At 42.4% G+C, this 21,002-nt stretch overlaps 3 protein-coding genes across 5 annotated transcripts in view; 1 reads left to right on the top strand and 2 right to left on the bottom strand.

Moving 5' to 3' along the window:
• Nucleotides 1-21,002, bottom strand: part of LOC118410049 (gamma-tubulin complex component 4-like) — a 40,220-nt gene that overhangs the window by 7,429 nt on the left and 11,789 nt on the right. The window lies entirely within an intron of this gene.
• On the bottom strand, nucleotides 1,920-15,614 carry LOC118410047 (kinesin-like protein KIF14). 2 transcript variants are annotated; one of them, XR_004830516.1, is made up of 16 exons: nucleotides 14,907-15,614; nucleotides 13,531-14,416; nucleotides 12,946-13,145; nucleotides 12,136-12,236; nucleotides 11,343-11,566; nucleotides 10,609-10,771; nucleotides 9,107-9,245; nucleotides 8,484-8,691; nucleotides 7,639-7,839; nucleotides 6,922-7,049; nucleotides 6,167-6,344; nucleotides 4,783-5,606; nucleotides 4,276-4,418; nucleotides 3,577-3,733; nucleotides 2,907-3,181; nucleotides 1,920-2,874 (listed from the first exon to the last, which is right to left on the bottom strand). XR_004830516.1 is itself a non-coding variant. In XM_035811519.1 (15 exons), exons 1-15 carry the CDS (start codon nucleotides 15,231-15,233, stop codon nucleotides 3,002-3,004), a joined length of 4,059 nt encoding a protein of 1,352 aa, XP_035667412.1. In that variant the 5' UTR covers nucleotides 15,234-15,614; the 3' UTR covers nucleotides 1,920-3,001. The 2 variants fall into 2 exon arrangements, 1 of the variants encoding a protein (XP_035667412.1); XM_035811519.1 differs by having other exon boundaries at nucleotides 1,920-3,181.
• On the top strand, nucleotides 15,785-18,293 carry LOC118410053 (HIG1 domain family member 2A, mitochondrial-like). The gene is made up of 3 exons (XM_035811530.1): nucleotides 15,785-15,961; nucleotides 16,532-16,684; nucleotides 17,305-18,293. The coding sequence occupies exons 1-3, from the start codon at nucleotides 15,848-15,850 to the stop codon at nucleotides 17,395-17,397; spliced, it is 360 nt and encodes a 119-aa protein (XP_035667423.1). The 5' UTR covers nucleotides 15,785-15,847; the 3' UTR covers nucleotides 17,398-18,293.

The raw sequence follows: 21,002 nt of genomic DNA, 5'->3' as shown, positions 1-21,002 counted from the left end.
GGTCTCCCTTCTCCAGTCACCTGTCCCCCAGGGTTTGTGGAGGGTCCCCAGGCCTGCTACTGGTTCTCCCTGGACAAGCAGCCGTACCTGCTGGCCGAGCACGTCTGTACCACCAAGGGGGCACGTCTGGCCGTGGTGAAGTCCAGACAGGTGCACGTCTTCCTGGGCAGGTACATCCACAGGACGATCAAGACATCTCACTGGATAGGGCTGACTGACATCCTCAAGGAGAGTAAGTCCCGATGCATGTATCTCTCTCTGAGTACCTTCTGGTGCAAGTGGTAACGCAATCCCTCTGCTTGGCCATTGGGATCAAATTCTGTGCATCCGTGGGCCTGAGTTTGATCCTAGGGTCGGCTAGGACATTTTGGGACTGCAGTCATCATTTCGGACGGTGACATGAAGCCGTAGGTCCATTGTGAGGGAACGCCAAACCTCTGCATGTGAAAGAACCCAACACGTTTTTTTTTTTTTTTAAAGTAAGGTGTGATGACCTGTTGTGCTTGGTTAAAAATGTGGGCCGTGTCAAGGCTGCCATGCAGTTGCAGAAATCTGTATCTGTATCTGTATCTATATAGCTGGTATAACCGCGGTTCGGCCTAACACACCAGCTTTGCAGGCACGCGGCAGAAATAGCATGCAGTTGCAGAAATAGCCCTGAGATTTGACCTGAGGTCCCTGTCTACCAATGTTGTTGTATTTCATTTAACAATACACATGTACATCTTCTACAAGGTCCAAATCTTCATACCATGGACATCAACTGTGCCAGGATTCCCTCACTTACCCCAAGTAAGAAATCACCAATTTTTGACACAATCATGGTTTTTCTTCAAATGCCAGACTTCATGACCTTACCTAACAGGTGAGCACTGGAAAGGAGACTATCAGCATCATGCATCGAGAAGAAAGCAAGGTTATTTGAGAAGGACCTTTTCATATATAGCCTCCTTGAAAAAGGTACGCAAGTCTGACTTGCTGAAATCTATTAAATCAAACTCTATCCCTGCAGACCAACTAAACAAATATAATTTTCCAGGACATTTCCACTGGAGTGATGGCACCCCCCTGAAGCCAGGAGACTACATGCCGTGGTGGCGGCGCCAGCCCGACAACAGCCGCCGGCGGGAGCACTGCGTGGAGCTGAAGAAGGCCAAGAGGTACCAGTGGAACGACCTGCCCTGTACCGGCCTGCTGCACTACGTCTGTGAGCGAGGTACATGTACTACAGATTACTTCAACACATCCTCTGGAAGATACATTGTACATGTAATAGGAACTTACACATAGCAAATGTCAAGCATTAAGTGTCAAAATTTGTAACTATGGTCAGCTGAGATTCACCAAGTTTCATGGCAGTAGTTTCCCAGTTCCTAAGTAGATAATATACAATGTACTATATAAAAGTATCTAATTTTATTTTCTTATTTCTTACAGACATGTAAGAGTTATGCTCTGCTGGGGTGCCATGACCACTGAGGAGCCTCAAAGCATAGAACCTTTTTTTTTTTTACTAGCACCTTTTGGCACAAACACAACTTTTAATATCCTATCATACATGAAATGTAGGCACAGAACAAAAGCAAAGCCTAAGAAAAGTAACTTACAAGTAACAGAAGATTCAGATTCATGCTTTGCACGCTTTTACCACAGTAGCACCTGAAAGTAAGCACCAACATAGTGCCCCAGGTTTCAGAGATGTACTTTAAAGATCATCCCAGGGCTTGAAATCACTACATAGCATTATATTCTGTACTAAAAAGAAGTGCTTAGTACTTGCCAGAGTATCAATGTGAGGTACTAGTGTGAAGTAGCAATTTGTGGTAAATAAACCAGTCCTATACAAGGCTATTTGTAAGCATATACTGTTAGCTGACATACTAAAAACTACAGCAACAAGAATTCACTCATCACACAACTCTGTGGAAAGTAATCTTTTCTTCTATGTCTATTTGCATAGCTGATAACTTTCTCACACAAATTGTACATGTAATTCAGCAACACCTAGAGACTGCTCCCTGTTATACATGAACAGCTGGTGTAGTAGCAATGGTTATCAGTAGTATACCTGGTACAACTGTGCTTTGTTACTGAAACGCCTAAAATTCTCTTCGATGTTCTATGTCTTTGGAAGACTACAGAAACTAACATCACTAAGTCTTATATATGTCTGCTCTGTCTCATAACATATAGTTCACTTGCTTTAATTTGATCTTAAATTCATTTATTTTCTAATCCTGCAAATAATAAAACACTACAACACAAGGAATACACAAAATACAGATTATACAAAGTTTTGGTTGCAACAAGGACTATGCTCCTGCCCCGGCATTCCATATAACTCTGAAACAATACACGTTTAGCCCAGAATCCCTTAATGCATTTTGCTACAATGACATGGGTTATCTGCAGGTAATATAGACCTAGACACACACCTTCATTTGCCCTAATTACAGCAACATTGTAGTATCTGTATAGCATCTGCCTATGCTATCACTCTGTAAAGTCATATTTTTTTCCTCTATAAACCTACATATACAAACTTTTTCTGTCTGCTCAAGGAGAATCATACATCAGATGGCTAATATACAGTCTGCTTCAGCTATAGAATTCATACATTTCTTTTGCAATAACATGTAGATCGGGCTTGAACAGGCAACACTATAGTACAGAGACATCTACACACAGAAACTGGTGACACAAAATGACGGACATCTACTGACAGCTCAGCATTCAAAATGCTGCTCCTCTTCTTAAAGCTCTCCTTATTTTCCTGGAAGTCCCATCAGCAATCAACATTATATACTATATACCAGCTGGAAAACTGAAGGAAAATTCAGGACAACAAGGTTGTAAACACATTGCATAAAGTTCACAAGATTGGGTATTTGTTACACAATCACTATTATGAATAGCTTTTTCTTAGTGGGGATTTGTGATGCGAATGATGTACCACAATCAGTAATACAGAATAGGAAATAGGCAAGAAATATGGCATATTCTATATGCCAAAGGCTAGAGCCAGTCTCCTTGTGACCGTATTAGAGCCGGCCCCACAGGGGGAGGACTGGGTGGTGAGGGTGCTGGACAGGTGGGGGGAGGAGGGCAGCAGCCGCTTGGCTGGGGAGCTGCCGCTCATCCGAGCCTCCTGGTCAACCAGCTCCAACAAGGTGCGCAGGTCCTGCAACAAAACAGGTCATGTCAGTTAGGTCGTAAATTGCACTGCATTAGTTGGTTCTCCTTAGTCCTGTCCACAATCATTGAGGCTATAGAAAAATATTTTTCCTACAGTTCTAAGAAACAATGATATTAAGGTTCCTCTTTTGTATAACTGATAAACAAATAGAAACGGACAGAAAAATATCTCTTCTAAGGTTGTAGGAAACAATGATATGGTTCCTTTTTGTAATAGTTAAATATACAAAAACAGACCAGGAAACAACTGACAACAACAAACTAAATGGTTTAGCAAGAATTCCTGGGGCTTGAAGGAAGCAAACTCTTTCCCCAACATTATTTGAAACTATCGTGACTGGCTTAGTAGACATCACTGTACTTATCAATATCTTTACAGACCTTATCAAATTCCCGGATGTTCTTATTGATGTGGTCAGTCCTACTGCTGGATCTCCTATCGGAGTTCAGCTCCTGCCAGCTGTTGGCCACCTCCCTCAGCAGACCGCATGACCCCAAGAGCTTCACTGCGTGGGGACGCATCTTAGACACACCTTCTCTGTAACAGGCAGTCAACATTTCCATCATTATCATTCACTGGTTTCCGCATCTGCAGTTGTTAAAATGTTCTAAAGCTGCATTCAGTCTTTCCTCATAACGTTTTGACAAGTGCAGTCTAACAGGGGTCAACCCACTGTACAGAGCCGCATGGAAGCGGAGTGTGAAGACTGGCCGACTGCTGCCTACCCCTGCGTCAGGGATCCCAGCAGCAGTATAATCTAACCATGGATAGTGAGTGATGGAGTGATCCCATGACTCAGGCTCAACATCTAATGCACTCCATGTCAAGAGGACTTAGCTTAGTTAGAGAGCTATGACTAGTAGGAGTGCAGAAATATTGAAAATGTAAACCACTTCCATTAACAAGGTGTCAAAATAGCACCATCCCTTCACAGTATTTCTAACATAACACACAAACCCTGAAAAGAGACCATTGTAAGCAAAAATACTTCTGAAAGACATGCCACCCATGCTGTACCATTACATTCTCTGCAATTGCTAAAATCCTTTGTACACGAGCGTAACCACTAACTAACAAACCTTGAGTTTTTGGTGGCATGTACAGTTGACTGGCACAGTTGTGCTGCTGAGTCCATGATGCTCTCTGTCGCACCTGTCATGTCCTGGATGAAGGTGTACACTTTGGCCACCCCGTCATTGCTGTAACACCATTTGTATTCAACCTAGAACAGAGACAAGAATATGAAAATCACAGTAAGAGTTAGTTAAAAAACAAACAAGTTAGAACAGTAAATTTAAAAAAAGCCCAAACCTTCACAACTTATTCTCTGTGCCAAGAGCTACATACCACTATAAAATCAAAACCATAGCAGAACACAAGATATCAAAACTGAAAGTTTGATTGCAGTACCTTATAAGAAAACTACTAGGGATCCCATTATCAATGTTCACCTTTGTTTCACCAACCGTCCACCTTCCAAATATCATAAGGATCCATGTACAACTTCTCTAGTTATGCTGTTCACAGACACACAAACACACAGCATTGAAAACAAATTTCATCACATATCTGTCCCCAAAACTAACCTCCAGAGTTCCAAAAGCCTGCAGAAGTCCCTTGGCAGTGGCTGTGACCTGCTGTACATGGTTCAGCAGCTTGTCTGAAACCCTGTTCTTCATTTGACCTGGCGTGAACTTTGCCGAGGACATTGCGGACAGCACAGAATCCTCGCAGGTTTCCAACTTCTTCACACATCCGCCCACAAACTTCTCAACAAAGGACATCATCCCCTGTATCACCATAGTCTTCAGGAGGATCTCTACAGAGATGTCTGTGATGCATGTCATGCTGGTGTCCGTCGCAAGCATGGCCTCCCCGACGACCCTCGACAGGCCCTCCATACTCTGCTTGATGCTGTCCTTTGCGCTGAAGATCAGTGCCAGCAGGTTCTGCTCGAAGCCTTGCAGGAGCCTGCCCACGTTAGTTGCCAGGCGCTGGGTGGTGTTGGTGAGCTGGTGAACCACTTGGCTGGTCTGCTCTAACTCTGATTGCTCGATCACCGACGCCCACAGCTGGACCAGGGACGTCAGCACCACCACCGCGTTCGACATCCTCATCATGTTCTGGCTAAAGTCTGCATCACTCTCCCCGTTTTTCGTAGCTTTCTGTGCATTTTTGGAGGAGAAAATGACCGTGGCTTCAGTCTTCATGCCTTGCAGACAGTACAGGATCTGGTCTACTATACTGTCCTGGGAGTTGGTCTTGAGCTTCTTCCTGGCAGAGTTGATCATTTCCAGGCAGGTGGAAGTCACCTGGGTTGTCCCTGCGTGTCCTCTCTTTGCAGGTCGTACTGTGTAGGTGCCATCCTGCCTCTGTTGCTCTTCTGAGCTGCTGTTATAGTCCGACATTCCTGCAGATAGAAAATGGATAATTGTTTTTGTAGCAAGAGTCCAGTAGGTGCACTGAACTGGCAAGCTAGTAAAATATTGACATTTCATTCAAACTTGGTAAAACTTGATAGGCCATAGGGAACAAATGGGGGAATTCAATACTGCAGTGATGTGGTGGAGACAAGTATAAACTGGAGGATAATATCAGAATTTAAAAAAAAAACTTGCAACATAAATACCTGGTGGCTGTTAATAGTTCTCTGAAATTTCTACTGTGATTGCAACATTGGCTTCTTCCTTTTCCATTTATCAGTAAGCAACAGTGGAATTCAAACTTGTCTACATTGTCAACTGACAGTTCAGTACTGTCAACTAATTCTTCTGTATACCAGTCAGTCCATCGCCTTAGATCATGATGATGAACTTCAACTGTGTGGACCTGCAGAACCCCAACCCCCTTGACAGAGTCAGCTGGAGATCAGACCTGAACGACATCCCACAACATCCAACCCTCGTAAGACGAGGAACAATGGACGCTAAGTGGAATAGTGAGTGGATCTAAATCGGATAGTGTCCTCACCAGTGACAGAAGAGTCTCTCTGCCAGCTGTCACTAGGGTCACAGAAGATGGTGTCGTCCTCACTGATGTCTCCTTCCCCCTGGTACAGTTCTCTCATCTGCACCAGCCGGGCCTCAAACTTCTCAGGACTCCAGCGGGTCATCATCCCCATGGCATGGTTCAGCACACAAACTTGGACCTGCAAGAGGAAGCATTTGTTTACAAGAAGACCTTGGATCAAATCATTCTGGTACACACACAGGTAGATAAGGGTAAAGGTACTAGTAGTAGTATGTCCCATAGCCTTTTTGATGCCATAGGGGCAATGTGTTGTTATCCACAGACTGTGTTTAGGGCATGAGATTGGAAAGCGGAACCCAACCCTCTCCTTCCACTGCCTTTTACCTCCCCAACTGAAGTCCAGTACCATTTTTTTACACCTTGGTAGAGTGAGGAAAGTGTAAGGGACCTTTTGCAAGGGCACAATATCTGGGGTTTCAAACCCAGGACCTCTGGGTTCTGGACCAAACAGCCTAACCATTGCCCCAACATGACACCACAATTACATGGATCACCAGTCAACACACTACGTAAAGAAAAATTGTAATGGTAAAATTTGGTGGTGCACTTAAGGATCAAAGCATCACAGAAACATTAGACCACTCAAACACCTTTAATGATTGGGACATGGTTTATCAGAGCCCTCAGAAATAGCTTGGAACCTGAAGACTGGAAACAGCTCTTGGTGTACCTCTAAAGAGCAATTGGAGACTAACCTGTGGCTTGTCCCCAATGAAGACATCCTGCCTGCTGAAGGTGACACTCCTGCCCAGACTACGGCTGATGTTGTTAGCCTCCTGTAGCAGCATGGACAGCCGGATCAGACTCCACTGGTCTCTCTCTCCTGGACAGGAAATAAAACTTATCAATGCCTTCTGTTCAAGTATGTGGTCATTTACCAGTGTCTAACCTACAATAAGCACTGTATTGCAGGCTATCTTTTAATTCAACTGCTCAGCCACACATAAATAACTATACAGTTACTTATGCAACACAATTTTAGGATATGTGCTGCCGAAGCAAGCACATATACTAAAATTGTTGCCATACTTCGTACCATGTACAAATGTCGAGCAATAAAGTTCATCTTATGCAACACAATTCATGCATACAGATATACAATAATCTATAAACCAAAGTGATAATCCTTATTTCTTCCTGCAGACCTTTTCTTTTCATAAAGATATATATATAATAGACTCATACTGCATGATTATACACCACTCTCATGTTAATCATTCAAATCTGTACAAGTGACCACCTCTAAATAAGGACCACCTGGTCAATGTGACTACTTTTTGTTGGTACCTTAGATAATTTTTGCCATTGACACAAGTAGGGACCGCCTGTCCACATATATCAGATCTTATCGGTCCCCTAAGTGATCTTCTTGGTCAGGCTTTAAATCACAACAGCAAAACCGTGCTCCTCACCAGACTTGACACTGATTGGCCCACACTGCTGGCGCCTCCTGCTGGCCTCCTGCAGCCTGGTCACGTTCCCCTCCATGCGCTGTTTCTCGGTCTCCAGCTCAGCGATGATCCGCGCCTGGCGGACACGAGCCTCCTCCATGGACTGTTTGACGGCCAGGGCCTCCAGCTGGAGCCGTCTCCTGTTGCTCAGCACTTCTATCTCTGAAGTTGGACACAATTACACAACAATTATAAACCTGTAATACCATAAGGTTAAGTAACACTCAAGCCCTTTGAATATCTTCCAAGTAAGTCTGTTAGTTGACTATCAATATGGACAAGTACATTTTTTCTATTTTGCTTTTGGACAGACGAGGACAATGTGGCACTGCACTCAAGTTAGTAACTTATCTTAACAGTGCACATACAGAGTACAGACAGAAGGTAAAGATAGACTTTTCTTTTACCTCCCCGACCGATGTCAGGTACCAATTTTTACACCTGGGTGAAGTGAGGAAGGTCGTGTAAAGTGCCTTTCTCAAGGGCACAACATCGGGGGCATGCCGAGTATCGAACCGGAGATCTAGATTACAAGCCAAATGCTCTACTAGTTATGCCACACACAACGTCACAATAAGTAAATATGACATTGCATCAATCTTACATAGTGGTACAGTACAGTTCAGTTCATCCTCTGGGTGGTAAATTCTCAACAAAGACTAGACCAACAAATTCAGACTATCACTAACAATTTTAACTGAAAACAATTTTAACTGAATTACCACTTACTGAAAGTTCTACATGTATCTACAAGGAAAGAACAAAGTTTGTGACTTATTCATGTAAAATTCAAGTACATCATATACCGAGAGCTTTCTTTTGTTCTTGAAGTTGCTGCACTTTGTCTTGCACTTCCATGGCTGTCTGCTCTTTTTCTTTCTTCTCCACACTCTCTTTCTCCAGCTCTTTCTGCAGCTGTTGCATCTTTTGCTCGTACTCCCTCCTCTGCTCTTCCATCTCCTCTTCAGCCACCTGCCTGGCTTCCTGAATCTGGGCCATGGCCTCTTTTTTAACCTGAAGAAGTACATGTAGTTAAAATATGTCAATAAAGGTCCGACATCTGACCATTTTCAAGTTCAATAATATGTTCAACTTGATAAAGGTTAGACATCTAACCATTTTCAAGTTCAATAATATGTTCAACTTGGTAAAGGTTAGACGTCTAAACATTTTCAAATTCAATCCAGTTACTTGACTAATTGTTACCTTATGTACAGTGTGTAAGCGTTAGGATATATAGGAAATGACGCCACCAGCTATTTTTCCAGATTTTTTCATAGAATATCGTTGCCTGAATAGCAGTTGATGGTAATACAACAGATACAAAATGTACACAGAAATAAAGATAAAAATTTAAAATGGAGATGAGTTTGAGTTGTGGCACATGACAAAAGTGTCAGTCTAGAGAAGAAACAGAATAACAAGTTACCTGGGTCCTTGCTGCCTCCACCTCTTTCTCCAGCTTGGCCCTCTGCACTGACATCAGCTCGCTCTTGGCATACTCAAAGTCAATAGGCTGGCCACTCGACTTCTTCTTGCCTGACTTGGCTTCTGTTGGGTTGTTGAATCTGTGCAATTCAAGAAAATTTGAATTATAGTACAATGCTTAACTTTCTTCCAACTCGAAGGATCACGGATCAAATTTTCAACAACCACTCTTGCCTTCATCAGGATCAATAGACTGATGACCAATCACTTCAGAAGGTAACCTTGCAAGAGTTAGCCATTTTATCTTATGAATGCACGATGTTGCGGATACATGACGTCAGCAATTGGTCAAAATGGCAGGAAGTTTGAATTAATTGTATCTAATGCTGTCATCTAAGAAAAAAATTTAACCAGTACACTGAAAATCAAAGTTATATTTTACAAGAGGAAACGACCTCCTCCCTAAATTTATCAACAACTGAGGGAAAACTCCCCAAAGCAAGAATACAAAACTAGTGTTAGATAGGGCTGGATACCGGTTCGGCCGGACCGGTTTTTACCGGTACAACATCCAAGAACCGAGTCCAAAAAACCGAATGTCCTGAACCGTTTTTTTGGACCGGAAGTCTAAAAACTTTCAAGAAATCTATTGTATTTAGAGATCCCACTATTACTTTGGCAATGGAAGGCAAAAATAGCCATGAATCAAACAAGATTAGCCTACAATAAATTCATATACGTCCCTCTGTGTAATTGTCGGTTCCATTTAAGTCAACAATAAAAATGCGCTACAAAAAAACACATCAAATTTAATCACGACACGAGGTACGTACCAAGTTTTGAGTGGAAAGTTCCTCAACTATCCTCGTAAATTTTCACTCTAAATGAAGAATCAGCGCTCAGAAAAACAACACTTCTTCTTTCTTTTGCATGTGTATTCAATCTATATTTCCGAGTTTGAGGCGTATCTATGTGGCCTTGAAGACAGAATCTTCAGTGCCCGACAAAAACAACAAGCCGCCATTGTAGATGTATTGTCAGCATGGTCGCTAGGTGGCGTTGTTTGGAGTTTTGCTGCGACGTGATTGGCTGAAGTTGCTATATTCTCACGTGGTTTGGTGAGAACCCACGAGACTTGTTGGGCGATTCAACATGGCACTTGTTTTTGTCCGGCACAAAGATTTCTTTCTTCGGGACACATATTTTGCGCCTCAAACTCAGAAAAATGGATTGAATACATACTCACAAGAAGGAAAGAAATGTTGCTTGCCCTATGATCAATTTTTCTGTGCACTGATTCTTCATTTAGAGTGAAAATTTACAAGGATAGTTGAGGAATTTTCCACTCGTGCTCAGTATATATCAACCTCGGCCTCCACGTAATATCAACAGGGACAGGATCCGGTTCAGGTTCGAACCTGAACCGAAACCTCTGGACCTGAACTGGATTCGAACCTGATCAAGCAAAAAGGTATCCACCCCTAAAGTGTTAGACATTCTCACCTGAAGTAATGATCACCGACAATGAGCCTGTCACCATGGTGAAGGACTGTTTCCGTGGTAACCTGTTCACCGTTCACATAGGTGGGAGCATCCTTCATGGGCGTGATGACCACATGGTCTCCTCTGTTGGTGATGACACAGTGCTGGGGACCCACTAGGCCTCCTGGTCAGAGATAACAATATTTTGTCAGTTTACAAAATTCATTGATTAGAAGTCTAGTATGAAACAAACTTCAGCTATGTTTGTGGTAATTATTGGCACCACCCAAAAAATATACAATGGATCTTTCAAACACTATATAGACATTTAGTCAATTGAGTAGAATCCCTAAGAGTTTGTTTGATATAGCTAAAATTAAAAAGCCTACACAGTGTGTAGTATTAACAGCTTGGAGTTTATTATAGGGGGTCCAAATTTCTTGCTGAGTCATGGCGCAAGTATTTGTAGGGGGTCTGGGGGCATCCACCTTCCATGGTGCACTTTTAGAGAATTTTCAGTTAAAATGGTGCATTCTAAGGTATCCTGAGGGGCAAAATTACTGTCAGAGAGGTCACAGTATAAGACTGACACAATGGCCACAAGTTAGTAGTAGCATCCCTGGTCAATCATAATTTCATGCTTGTCAGAGGATCTGCTCCCCAGTGTAAGGGCATCTAGTGTGTCCAATTACTCATTATTTTTTTTATAGGTGCATGTGGATGCATGCCTGGAAAATAGCCCAAAGCTCATATACCTGAGAGCTGTATGTCACAGTCCTGCTGTCCAGTCTTGGACCCCACCCTTGTGTGCCCCTCCTTCAGGATGTACAGCAGCACCTCGGCCAGCTGGGGGTCCTCGTTCAGGTTCACCAGGTGGGGCAGCTTGTTGTCCACCTTCAGGGCCACGCCCACACGCTCCAGGATGTGGGTCTCCTCCGCTTTCTGCTGTTCTGCCTGCTCTAGTCTGTCCTGCCAGGATCTAGTGAGGGACAGGAAATAACATCAAATCATGTTATGTACACGTTTTATTTATGCATGTGTTATACAGGTATAAAGCCAGCAGAATTTCCACAGCGCACACAAACATTTTTGCATTGTTCCGTATGATAAGCAGAAAAAAATTATTATGATAAGATACTAAAAGCGCTTACATTGTTTGTATTGCATATCTGGTAACCTGCCTTGTGGTGCAATACACCAGGTTCGTACTGAAGAGTACAAGCCAAATATATATCCAGACAGATTTATTTGATTCCGACACACATCGGGATCGACCCCTACTACTCAGTAGTGATGGGCTCTCCTCAAACACTCTAATTCAAAATTCTTTCTGGGGGACATCCCTATCCAAATCTACTACAGGGCATACATTTCTATATGAATGAAGTTAGAAAATTGGTGTAAAGTGACTTTCCCAAGGGCACAACATCGGAGCACATCAGTGGATTCAAACCCAGGACCTCTGTGTTCTGGGCTAAACACATGTACATTGCCAATATGCCATTGACATTCTCGTTCTTATTGTTGTAATGATTGACAGCTCCATACCTGTTCACCTCCTCTAATCTCTGCTCCTGCTCTGCTAACAGCTGTTTCAGGGCAGCTATCTCTGCCAGACTGGCCTGGTATGTCTCCTCCTTAACCACAGCCTGGAAAAAGTACAGAACCTTCTTTTAAATCTAAATCTGAACTAGAATTCTAAGTACATACTATATATATATATATCTCACTGAGATCCTAGCATTGTTAGCAATTGCAATATACATGGTACGTAAATGCTAAACAAAATTGACACACAACAAACTTGAAATCATCTTCTAGGAAAAATTACCTCAATTACTGTCATATCAATAGCCCCGTAATCAATATCAATTCCTTTTTATCTAGAGAGCTTCCACTCTATCACTCGATCAAATACCAATTATGGCTGAGCAATTTCTTTCATAACAATCAACCCAATCAAGCCCCATTGTGGGCATCCATTACTGAATATGAATTATGCATAGCCCATGCTTTGGACTAAAATATAACCTGACAACTGCTCCTTTCAACTACCGGTTTACCCTGTCATTGAGTTGGCCTATCAACCTCTTACACATACGTAGCAAAAACTTATAGTGCAACTGATTTTAGCTGAGCTCCTCGTTAAATATTTCATCCTCAATTAAAAAAGTATAAATGCATATGTATGAGAAGGAATCAAAGTTGGAGCTTTTCTGTACAATATTGAAATTTCAGTCAGTTTGAGAAATAACATATATAAGTTCTACCTGTAACACTAATAGTCAGAGATTAATTGAAGTAGTTGGAAACATGTATGTATATCATACAAACATTTCACTCCATAATTTTACTGACCTGCCCAGTGTGAGCTCTGCGTAACTTCTCGATCTCCGCCCGCAGCTCTCTGATGAGCCTGGCCTTGGGGTCCTCGTTGACCTTGACGATGTTGACGATGCTGCGAGCCTGCTTGGCGTAGCGCAATGTGCTGAGGGTCTCCTCCATGTTGGTACTGGAGGGGCTGATGTTGGCGACCATGGCCGTGCGAGAGTTCCCACCTGTAGCATGGAACAGTAGAACAACTTTAGGTTTGAATTGCTCCATTGTTCACTTATTATTATATAATATTATCTTACATTAATTTCAACCCATGGCAACATTTCAAGAACATTGATAGTGGATGGAACAGACTCTTGGTAGTTGGTACTACAAGAACTTGGTTTTTTACTTCCCTTCAAGTTGGTAAAAAAAACTTATACAGTTATAGTGCACAAAACAATGAGCTTTGACAGCTATAAGATGTTGCTACAAAACTTTCAAAACTAAAGTTATGGTGACCACAAATATCCAGAACAAAGACACACACAGACACACCAAAAACTATACCTCCCTTTTTCATGGAGGTAACAAATAAAACTATCAAAAGTATGGAATTTTACCTACCTAGACTTTCCTTCAACAGCCATGTCAAGACGGAGTCACGGTAGGGAATGAACACTCTTCTCTTCCTGTTCACTGATTGGTCAGCCAGAGCTTGGATGACCTTCCCCAAGGTCATGAGAGACTTGTTGATGTTCGCACCTTCCCGTAACCTGTCTCCGGACGTCTGTGCAGCTGAGCATCTCTCGCTGCCCGCCAGGTCAATCAGGTTGACTCTACTGTTCCTGCTGTGCTCGTGCACCTCTCCCTCCAGCGTTTCACACGTGGTCTGGGTCACAATGATGGTGAAGACAGAGTGGGACCGGCTACTCTTGTCGTTCATGCCCGTCGCTGCTGTTGCTCGCTGCTTGTTCCCGATGGCTAACCAACCCTCAATGTCCCGGTAGGAACTCACCACAAACTGTGACAGTCCCTGTACGTACGGACCCCAGAGGGGGTGTTCTCGAACTTTGAGCGGAGCTCTGCGCTTCTCTTTCTGCGGTGACGACACGAGGAGGTCGTGGATTTTTTCGTTGTAGATTTCAAAGAAGCTTATCTCGACGTGAGCCTTTACGTCGACGTTGCTGTGTGCTGATGGTCTCGAAAACAGGTCTTCACAAAATCTTGGGATGATTCCTTTGTTCCCATCAAATCCCATCATGGTGTATGACTTCCCCGAACCTGTCTGTCCGTATGCGAACAGACACGTGTTGTACCCTTGCAGTGCTCTCTCTAACAAGGGCTGGGCAAGCATTCTGTACACCTTTTCTTGTCCGACGAAGTGCTTGTCGCTTTCTTTGAAAGACCAGAATGAATGGTCGTAAGCAAACAGGTGTTCGTTGCCATTCTCTGGGGTGACCAAGGTAGCTGGTCCATCCATGCTCACCACACATTTTGCCTGTTCTTTTATCTAGATGCGAGACAAAGAAAACCAAAATAAGTTAATAAGTATTACAGTAAAATACACCAGGTAATGCTATGTTTTTCTTCAAACAATCATTCACAACAAAATGTAAGTACCATTAGTGGCATTACATGATGTAGCTAAATATCTTTGGCCAGGAAGGAGTCATGTGGGAATACATTTTTCAAAATAAAATGGTAAACTAATTATTGTTACATCTGGATACAAACAAAATAATTGTAAGAATAGGTACTTCACTGATAAAATCTATTTTGGCAGTTATTCTACACTTTGCCTGAGGCTATCATAAAGTTTTCTACTTCTAACTCAAGTTAGTAGCATCCGGACATAGCTCTACTTCTGGCTATCCTCTAGTGTTTCAAGCTTGCATGAAATCATTGTGCCATATTGTACATGGACGAAATAGACTTCACGCTTCATAATTGAGTGCTCTTGAAGTCAATCAAAAACACAGTGTGATTGTCATAAATCATACCTCTCTCTGGCTGAACGGTCGGACCCTCACAGCAACTGTCACCGAACAGCTATCCTCGCCTTCCTCGGCGATATCGGCGAGTAACCGCTCGGTTTCGTTGTCTTCCTCCTCCCCGGGTGTTGGTGGAAGCACGGTACTGAAACACTCCGGTGTACTGGGGCCTCCGAAAAGTTGCTTCCTTCCCGGAGGAGTTTGAAACTCGGCGGGCAGGGACAGGTCGGGCGCCGACTGTTGCTTGTGGAGTAGGTCGGCACGCTGGGATTTTTTACCGGGAGTCACGGGGAGATGCCGCCGCGGCGTGCGAACGCGAGCTCCCCTCGAAGCCATTACGCTGTCGATGTATAGGAACTAAAGAGAGAAATTCTACAGCAAAACACCGTCGTTGAGTGAGCTGGCGTGATAGTTTATCTCCGTGTCAACACAAGTAGTTGTCGGCTCCAACTCACAAGCAGGTCGCGGCTCCCCAAAAGAACGGCACGCTTTGACAGTAGAAAATAGACTATACACAAACTTTACAACTGAAACACTAAAGTCTGTAGCTGTCTACATACTCATTGCCTTCTGGTACAATCCCAAACCTCCAAAATCCTTCAGAAAGCGACATTTTGAGCAAGGCGGATGCTGGTGCTTTTCAAACTTTGTTCAAACAGCCAACGGTATGATAATAAACTCACGACCTCTGACCTTACGACTAACTGTAGGAATGACCCTATCGAATCCAGTGACCCACTTATGAAAATAATCGTTACAATGTGCATCTGAAACTTATCTTTAACAATTAAAATAAAAATACAAGAAATTAATATTATCTTTTCAATCTCTACATCTATTGGCTACCATATTTATTTTCAAAAAAGCGGGATTGGTACTTAAACTTCTAAGTGAAAACGGCGAAATGACGTAGGATCATTCCTCCCTCTGGCCTGGAGACCTGCAGAGTCATGGCGGACAGAAACAGCAAGGACGCTGCCAGCGGTGATGCTTACGACGATTCTTCGCTTCCAAACCCTTACGCAGGCTTACCACAGCAACCACCACACATCGAAGGTTTTCAGGTACGTGGAAACATTATTCCGAAACGATTTCGCTGCGAGATGCAAGCAATAGGATAGATAAAGGCCCTGTAACAGCGATGTCCCTTATGCAATTTACAAAAGAGATATCGCCTTTCTTATGCAATCCGCCCCCTAAATTAATAGCTAGAGATGGGATAAATCTTGGGTATGAGAACTCATCCTAAGTTTCTTCGCACATTTTTACAATGAGAATATACTTAAGAGTCAGGACATTAAATGTTCTATATTCACCTTTCCTTATGAATTAGGACTTTAGTTTCGTAGCTGACAAAATCAGCTGTGCTGACCTTGTTATTTTATACCAAGGAGGTTGAAAAACAACCTCATTGTTTATACTGTAAGTGTTAGCCATAAACACTACATATTTGTAGGAACAAGTAGGCATTAAAGGTAGAGTAGAACCCCTTGGTTTAGCCAAGGTTGAAGGACATCATATAAAAGAACATCCTTTAAATGATAATGTTTACATCCATATTGTCAATCACAACTTATTCATTGTCTACCACTGGTAATGGCAACTGCAGTAGTTACAATGTATCTTTCTGACAGGTATGGCGTGCCCCTGCACAAGAAGGATTTGGGGAGAAGTTCAAGAGAAAGACTATGGAGAACCCCGCCGTTCCCATCGGCTGTGCTCTGACAGCAGGAGCCCTCATCTATGGCATTAGCACCTTCAGCAGTGGGAACAGGAGGAGGTCACAGGTGAGAGCAAAGTATATGGGCATACATTGTAGTCTATCTTATCTATCTAAGGTGTTTTCTTTCATTAATTCATTAAGACTAATAAATCTCATGGGAAATATGCTACAAGTAGTCATGTTATAGCAAGGACATTATACTTGTGGCTTTCTAATTCTATTTTGCCCAATGTTTTTTCATCTCTGCTGGCAGATATTTCAGGACAAAATAGGAAACCCAATAAAATGGCCTAAAAACATGATTTAAAACAGCAAAAGCTGAACCTTTGATTAGAGGGTAGTCATATCATGTTTATAGCACAACAAAGAATACAGATCAGTTGTGACTGAAAAACTGTGTTTTGGACCATTTCACGTTTTCTTCAGCCTGATATTCAGACTCCAGAGTTTCTTCTGTCCTGTCACTAGTGTCAGGAAGACAGAAGAGACTCGACCTAGAGCTATAATACTTCTGAATACCAGGATACTTTTTCTTTCACATAATCTGTTGTTGTTTGCTAGTTTAACTTGCATGACAACGTTGTGGCTATTTTGTGCAAGGAACCAAATTGGAACCAATACATCTGTTTGAGATAGTTACTTTCTCTTCTTTTAATAAAAGAAATTGTATTTTTCCCTCTGCAGACCATGATGCGAGCACGTGTGGTGTTTCAGGGCTTCACTCTGGCTGCCATCCTGGTAGGGGTGGCATGGAATGGCATCAAGTCTAAGAAGTAAACCACACCAGTGACACCACTATACTATTGTACCAGGCTAACAACACAAGGATAGTTCTCTGCATCAGGACAGCTTATGCTGTGTGAGTTACAGAATTTGCGAGGAAGAAAAAAAAAACTCTGCAGCCTGCAGGAAAAACTTGCAGTTGTAGCCGTCACAACTAAGACCTGTCCTGCTACGTAAATCTTTAAGTTAAACACAAATGTAATATTTCCTCTACAGTTCTTCTGCCTTCTTGCCACAGTATGCAGATTACATTTTATGTAGTGTATCTTTTGGTACCACATATGGATGTGTTGTGTGCAGGTAATGTAGTTGAAACCTTATGCTTTTGAATTTAGGGCCTGACTTTGGCAAGAAAAATGTACCAAAAATAGCAAAATGGAAAGAAAATGTACTGGGAATGTCAGAAGGCTAAAATAGACTGTGCAGAGAAGGTAGCATTCTGGACCTATCATATAAAAGTTGTTGCTTGTCATGTTGCATACCAGTAATCATGATATTTTTTTGTGTGAGTTTTATCTGTATAGATGCAACAAGTGTGATGTGTACAGCATTGCAGTGTCACAGCTTTACATACAAATAAGATCATGCAGAAAACAAGGCAAGCTGTCTTTGTGGGAACATGGAAGGTGTAGTAACTTTGGGAAGGTGTTACATATATACATTTAGCAAAGTAGATATGGACCAAGATCTTAATGTCAACATATGGGATCGTTGTTGTATATGTTATGTTGATATAAATGTATTTTTAAAAATGCATACATTCAACTGTTGTACTTTGAAAATTGTAAATCCAAGACTGTGTAAAAAAGATGCAGATTCCTTCAAAACAGTTGATGTTTTGTATGATAACATGTAACATTGATAAAGGAAACAGTTGATTCAAAACAAGACCAGCTTCTTTTCTTTCTTGCATGTATGATGTTTATATGTTTTGATACCAGATAGTTGTAATTATAGTATCTCCTCCTTCCATTTTTTATACAGTAGAAGCCAGTTAGTTGCACAACAGATTACCGCACACTTCTGTTTATTGCATGGAATCCCCAAATCGCAAACCAGTGCGGTCCAGCAAGATAACTTTGCATTATTGCGCCACCCGGATAACTGCACGAAATACGCTGGCACATGGGATGTGCAATTAAGCGGCTTCTACTGCACTCAGTTTTGGTTCCTGCGGGTATCTCACAGGACTGCCAAATTATACCATGCATTCCTATAAGAACCCACCACACTTATCGAAATGCCTTCCCGGGTGAGTCATCCAAAACCTACAGTCCTTTGGCCGCACATGGGGCAATTGCTGTAGAATTGAGTTAACGGTGCACACACCAATTCTTCCGCGACAGGGGTCCGAGATAGTGCGCGAGAAAAATGTGACGGAAGGGTCTCGAGGGTCCGTGTTTGAGTTCAAATTTCTCATAATCTGCTGCGAAGTGGCATTTAATACTGGTATGGCTAAAAAGCGTAAGAAGTAATGTGTTTTTGGTGCAAATTGGTTTTGGGCCCGAGGGTCACTTCCTTGTATTTCTACGCGTTGGAAGTGATTCGCCGTTGACCCAGATTTCCCGTCCATATGCGGTCTGTGAGCCGTGATGGTATGCCTCGCGCGTCGGGTTATTGTAAAAATCTCAGTGTTACGATTTTCTTTATTTTTTGCCTGATTAATCTTAGGTGTATTCTCTTTCCGACAATATCAGTCATTTTCATGACTAAACTATAGGTGATGGGTTTATTTCCACGTCAAAATTCCCCTTTTTGTGCATACTTTTTTGCGTGAAAAAAACTTTTCTCCCCCCAAAATTATGAAAAGTAGAGAGAGTGAAGAAACTGAAACCCGGCTGTTCTTAAAGCTGGAGTGATATCCGTCATTCCCATATACGGCTTTTCTGCTTTAGATCCATTTTCTTGAAGAGACGGCCTCTCGACTTGGGGGTGCGCAGCCTCGATTTGAGACCCCAAATAAACTGGGGTGTGCACCGTTAATATGGCCCCTCCTACAAAAACTAAAAGCAAAGAAAGTCAACAAATTGCATTTTCCCCAGTAAAGTGCGTACCCTTGACCAAATGATATAGAAAAAAAATCGGAATTCGCAACTTTTGAAATGATTATATAATGTTGATAAAATGCATGATTTGCCCCCCTCCCCACGCCCCCCCCCCCCCCCTTACCATAGTCATATAACCTTCAAAGTGTGTATGCTTAGACATCAATGGCGTTATGTTTACCAAAACATCTTTTTAGTACTACTTCATCTCTGGGCCACTTGGAAATAGCTTTTATCTGTTTAATGGCGACTCCTGCATTGAAGGGAATGCTTTTTTTAATGAAAAAGTCTTCAAATAACGTCACTTTCGTTCATTCCAGCAAAATCAAGTTTTAGGTTCGGGCTCGCGAGGGTAGTCAATGTTCAGACAAATAAGTCGCTCTAATTTGGAGGTATATCCCAAGGCTTGTGTAATCCATCGGGACCGACACGTAACTGTACAGTCTTCTCTCAGCAAATGCCCATTTAATCCCCCCTAGTTGCCAGAAGTGCGGCATGGGACTCCGTCCTAGCCACAAATTCAACATTTGGCTGCGTTTTTCTGCAAAATGAAATGCATTTCGGCAGCGGAAACGCTTGGACAGGAATGCTAGGTTTCTTACCTACCAGCTATGACCAAAAAACGAAATCATATATGCTTTCCGTTGAAGAGAGGACCTTAAAACGGTATCGTTGTCACTTTAATACATCTTGTTGCGGCGGGCTTTGTGACGTCATTATCTAAACTACGTTCCATGTGGTTTATATCGCTCATTCCAACCTAAAATGGATAGGAAATCTACTTCATCGTAAGAACTGGCCTATGCCTACCTTTTCCTTGGCAACATGTGTTTGTTTAACCTGAATTAACGAGCTAAAACCTCTTCAAGAGTATACAACCATTGTGACGTCAGAAGCATTATGTACAGTGAATGGTACCAATGCCTGGTGTGACAAAATTAGCCTTCGGAGACGGTAACTTTCAAACACCTGCTATTCGAGAAGGAAATGTCACAGACAATTCAAACTTGGCATGATGATAGAAGATGACTTTCTAAAGCCATACTCTATATTAATTATAATTTGTGTTAATTAACGGTGCACACACCAATTCTTCCGCGACAGGGGTCCGAGATAGTGCGCGAGAAAAATGTGACGGAAGGGTCTCGAGGGTCCGTGTTTGAGTTCAAATTTCTCATAATCTGCTGCGAAGTGGCATTTAATACTGGTATGGCTAAAAAGCGTAAGAAGTAATGTGTTTTTGGTGCAAATTGGTTTTGGGCCCGAGGGTCACTTCCTTGTATTTCTACGCGTTGGAAGTGATTCGCCGTTGACCCAGATTTCCCGTCCATATGCGGTCTGTGAGCCGTGATGGTATGCCTCGCGCGTCGGGTTATTGTAAAAATCTCAGTGTTACGATTTTCTTTATTTTTTGCCTGATTAATCTTAGGTGTATTCTCTTTCCGACAATATCAGTCATTTTCATGACTAAACTATAGGTGATGGGTTTATTTCCACGTCAAAATTCCCCTTTTTGTGCATACTTTTTTGCGTGAAAAAAACTTTTCTCCCCCC

This window comes from Branchiostoma floridae, chromosome 2, assembly GCF_000003815.2.
Source record: "Branchiostoma floridae strain S238N-H82 chromosome 2, Bfl_VNyyK, whole genome shotgun sequence".
In the NCBI taxonomy this organism is placed as follows: domain Eukaryota; kingdom Metazoa; phylum Chordata; class Leptocardii; order Amphioxiformes; family Branchiostomatidae; genus Branchiostoma; species Branchiostoma floridae.
This window is presented reverse-complemented; position numbering and strand designations above follow the sequence as displayed.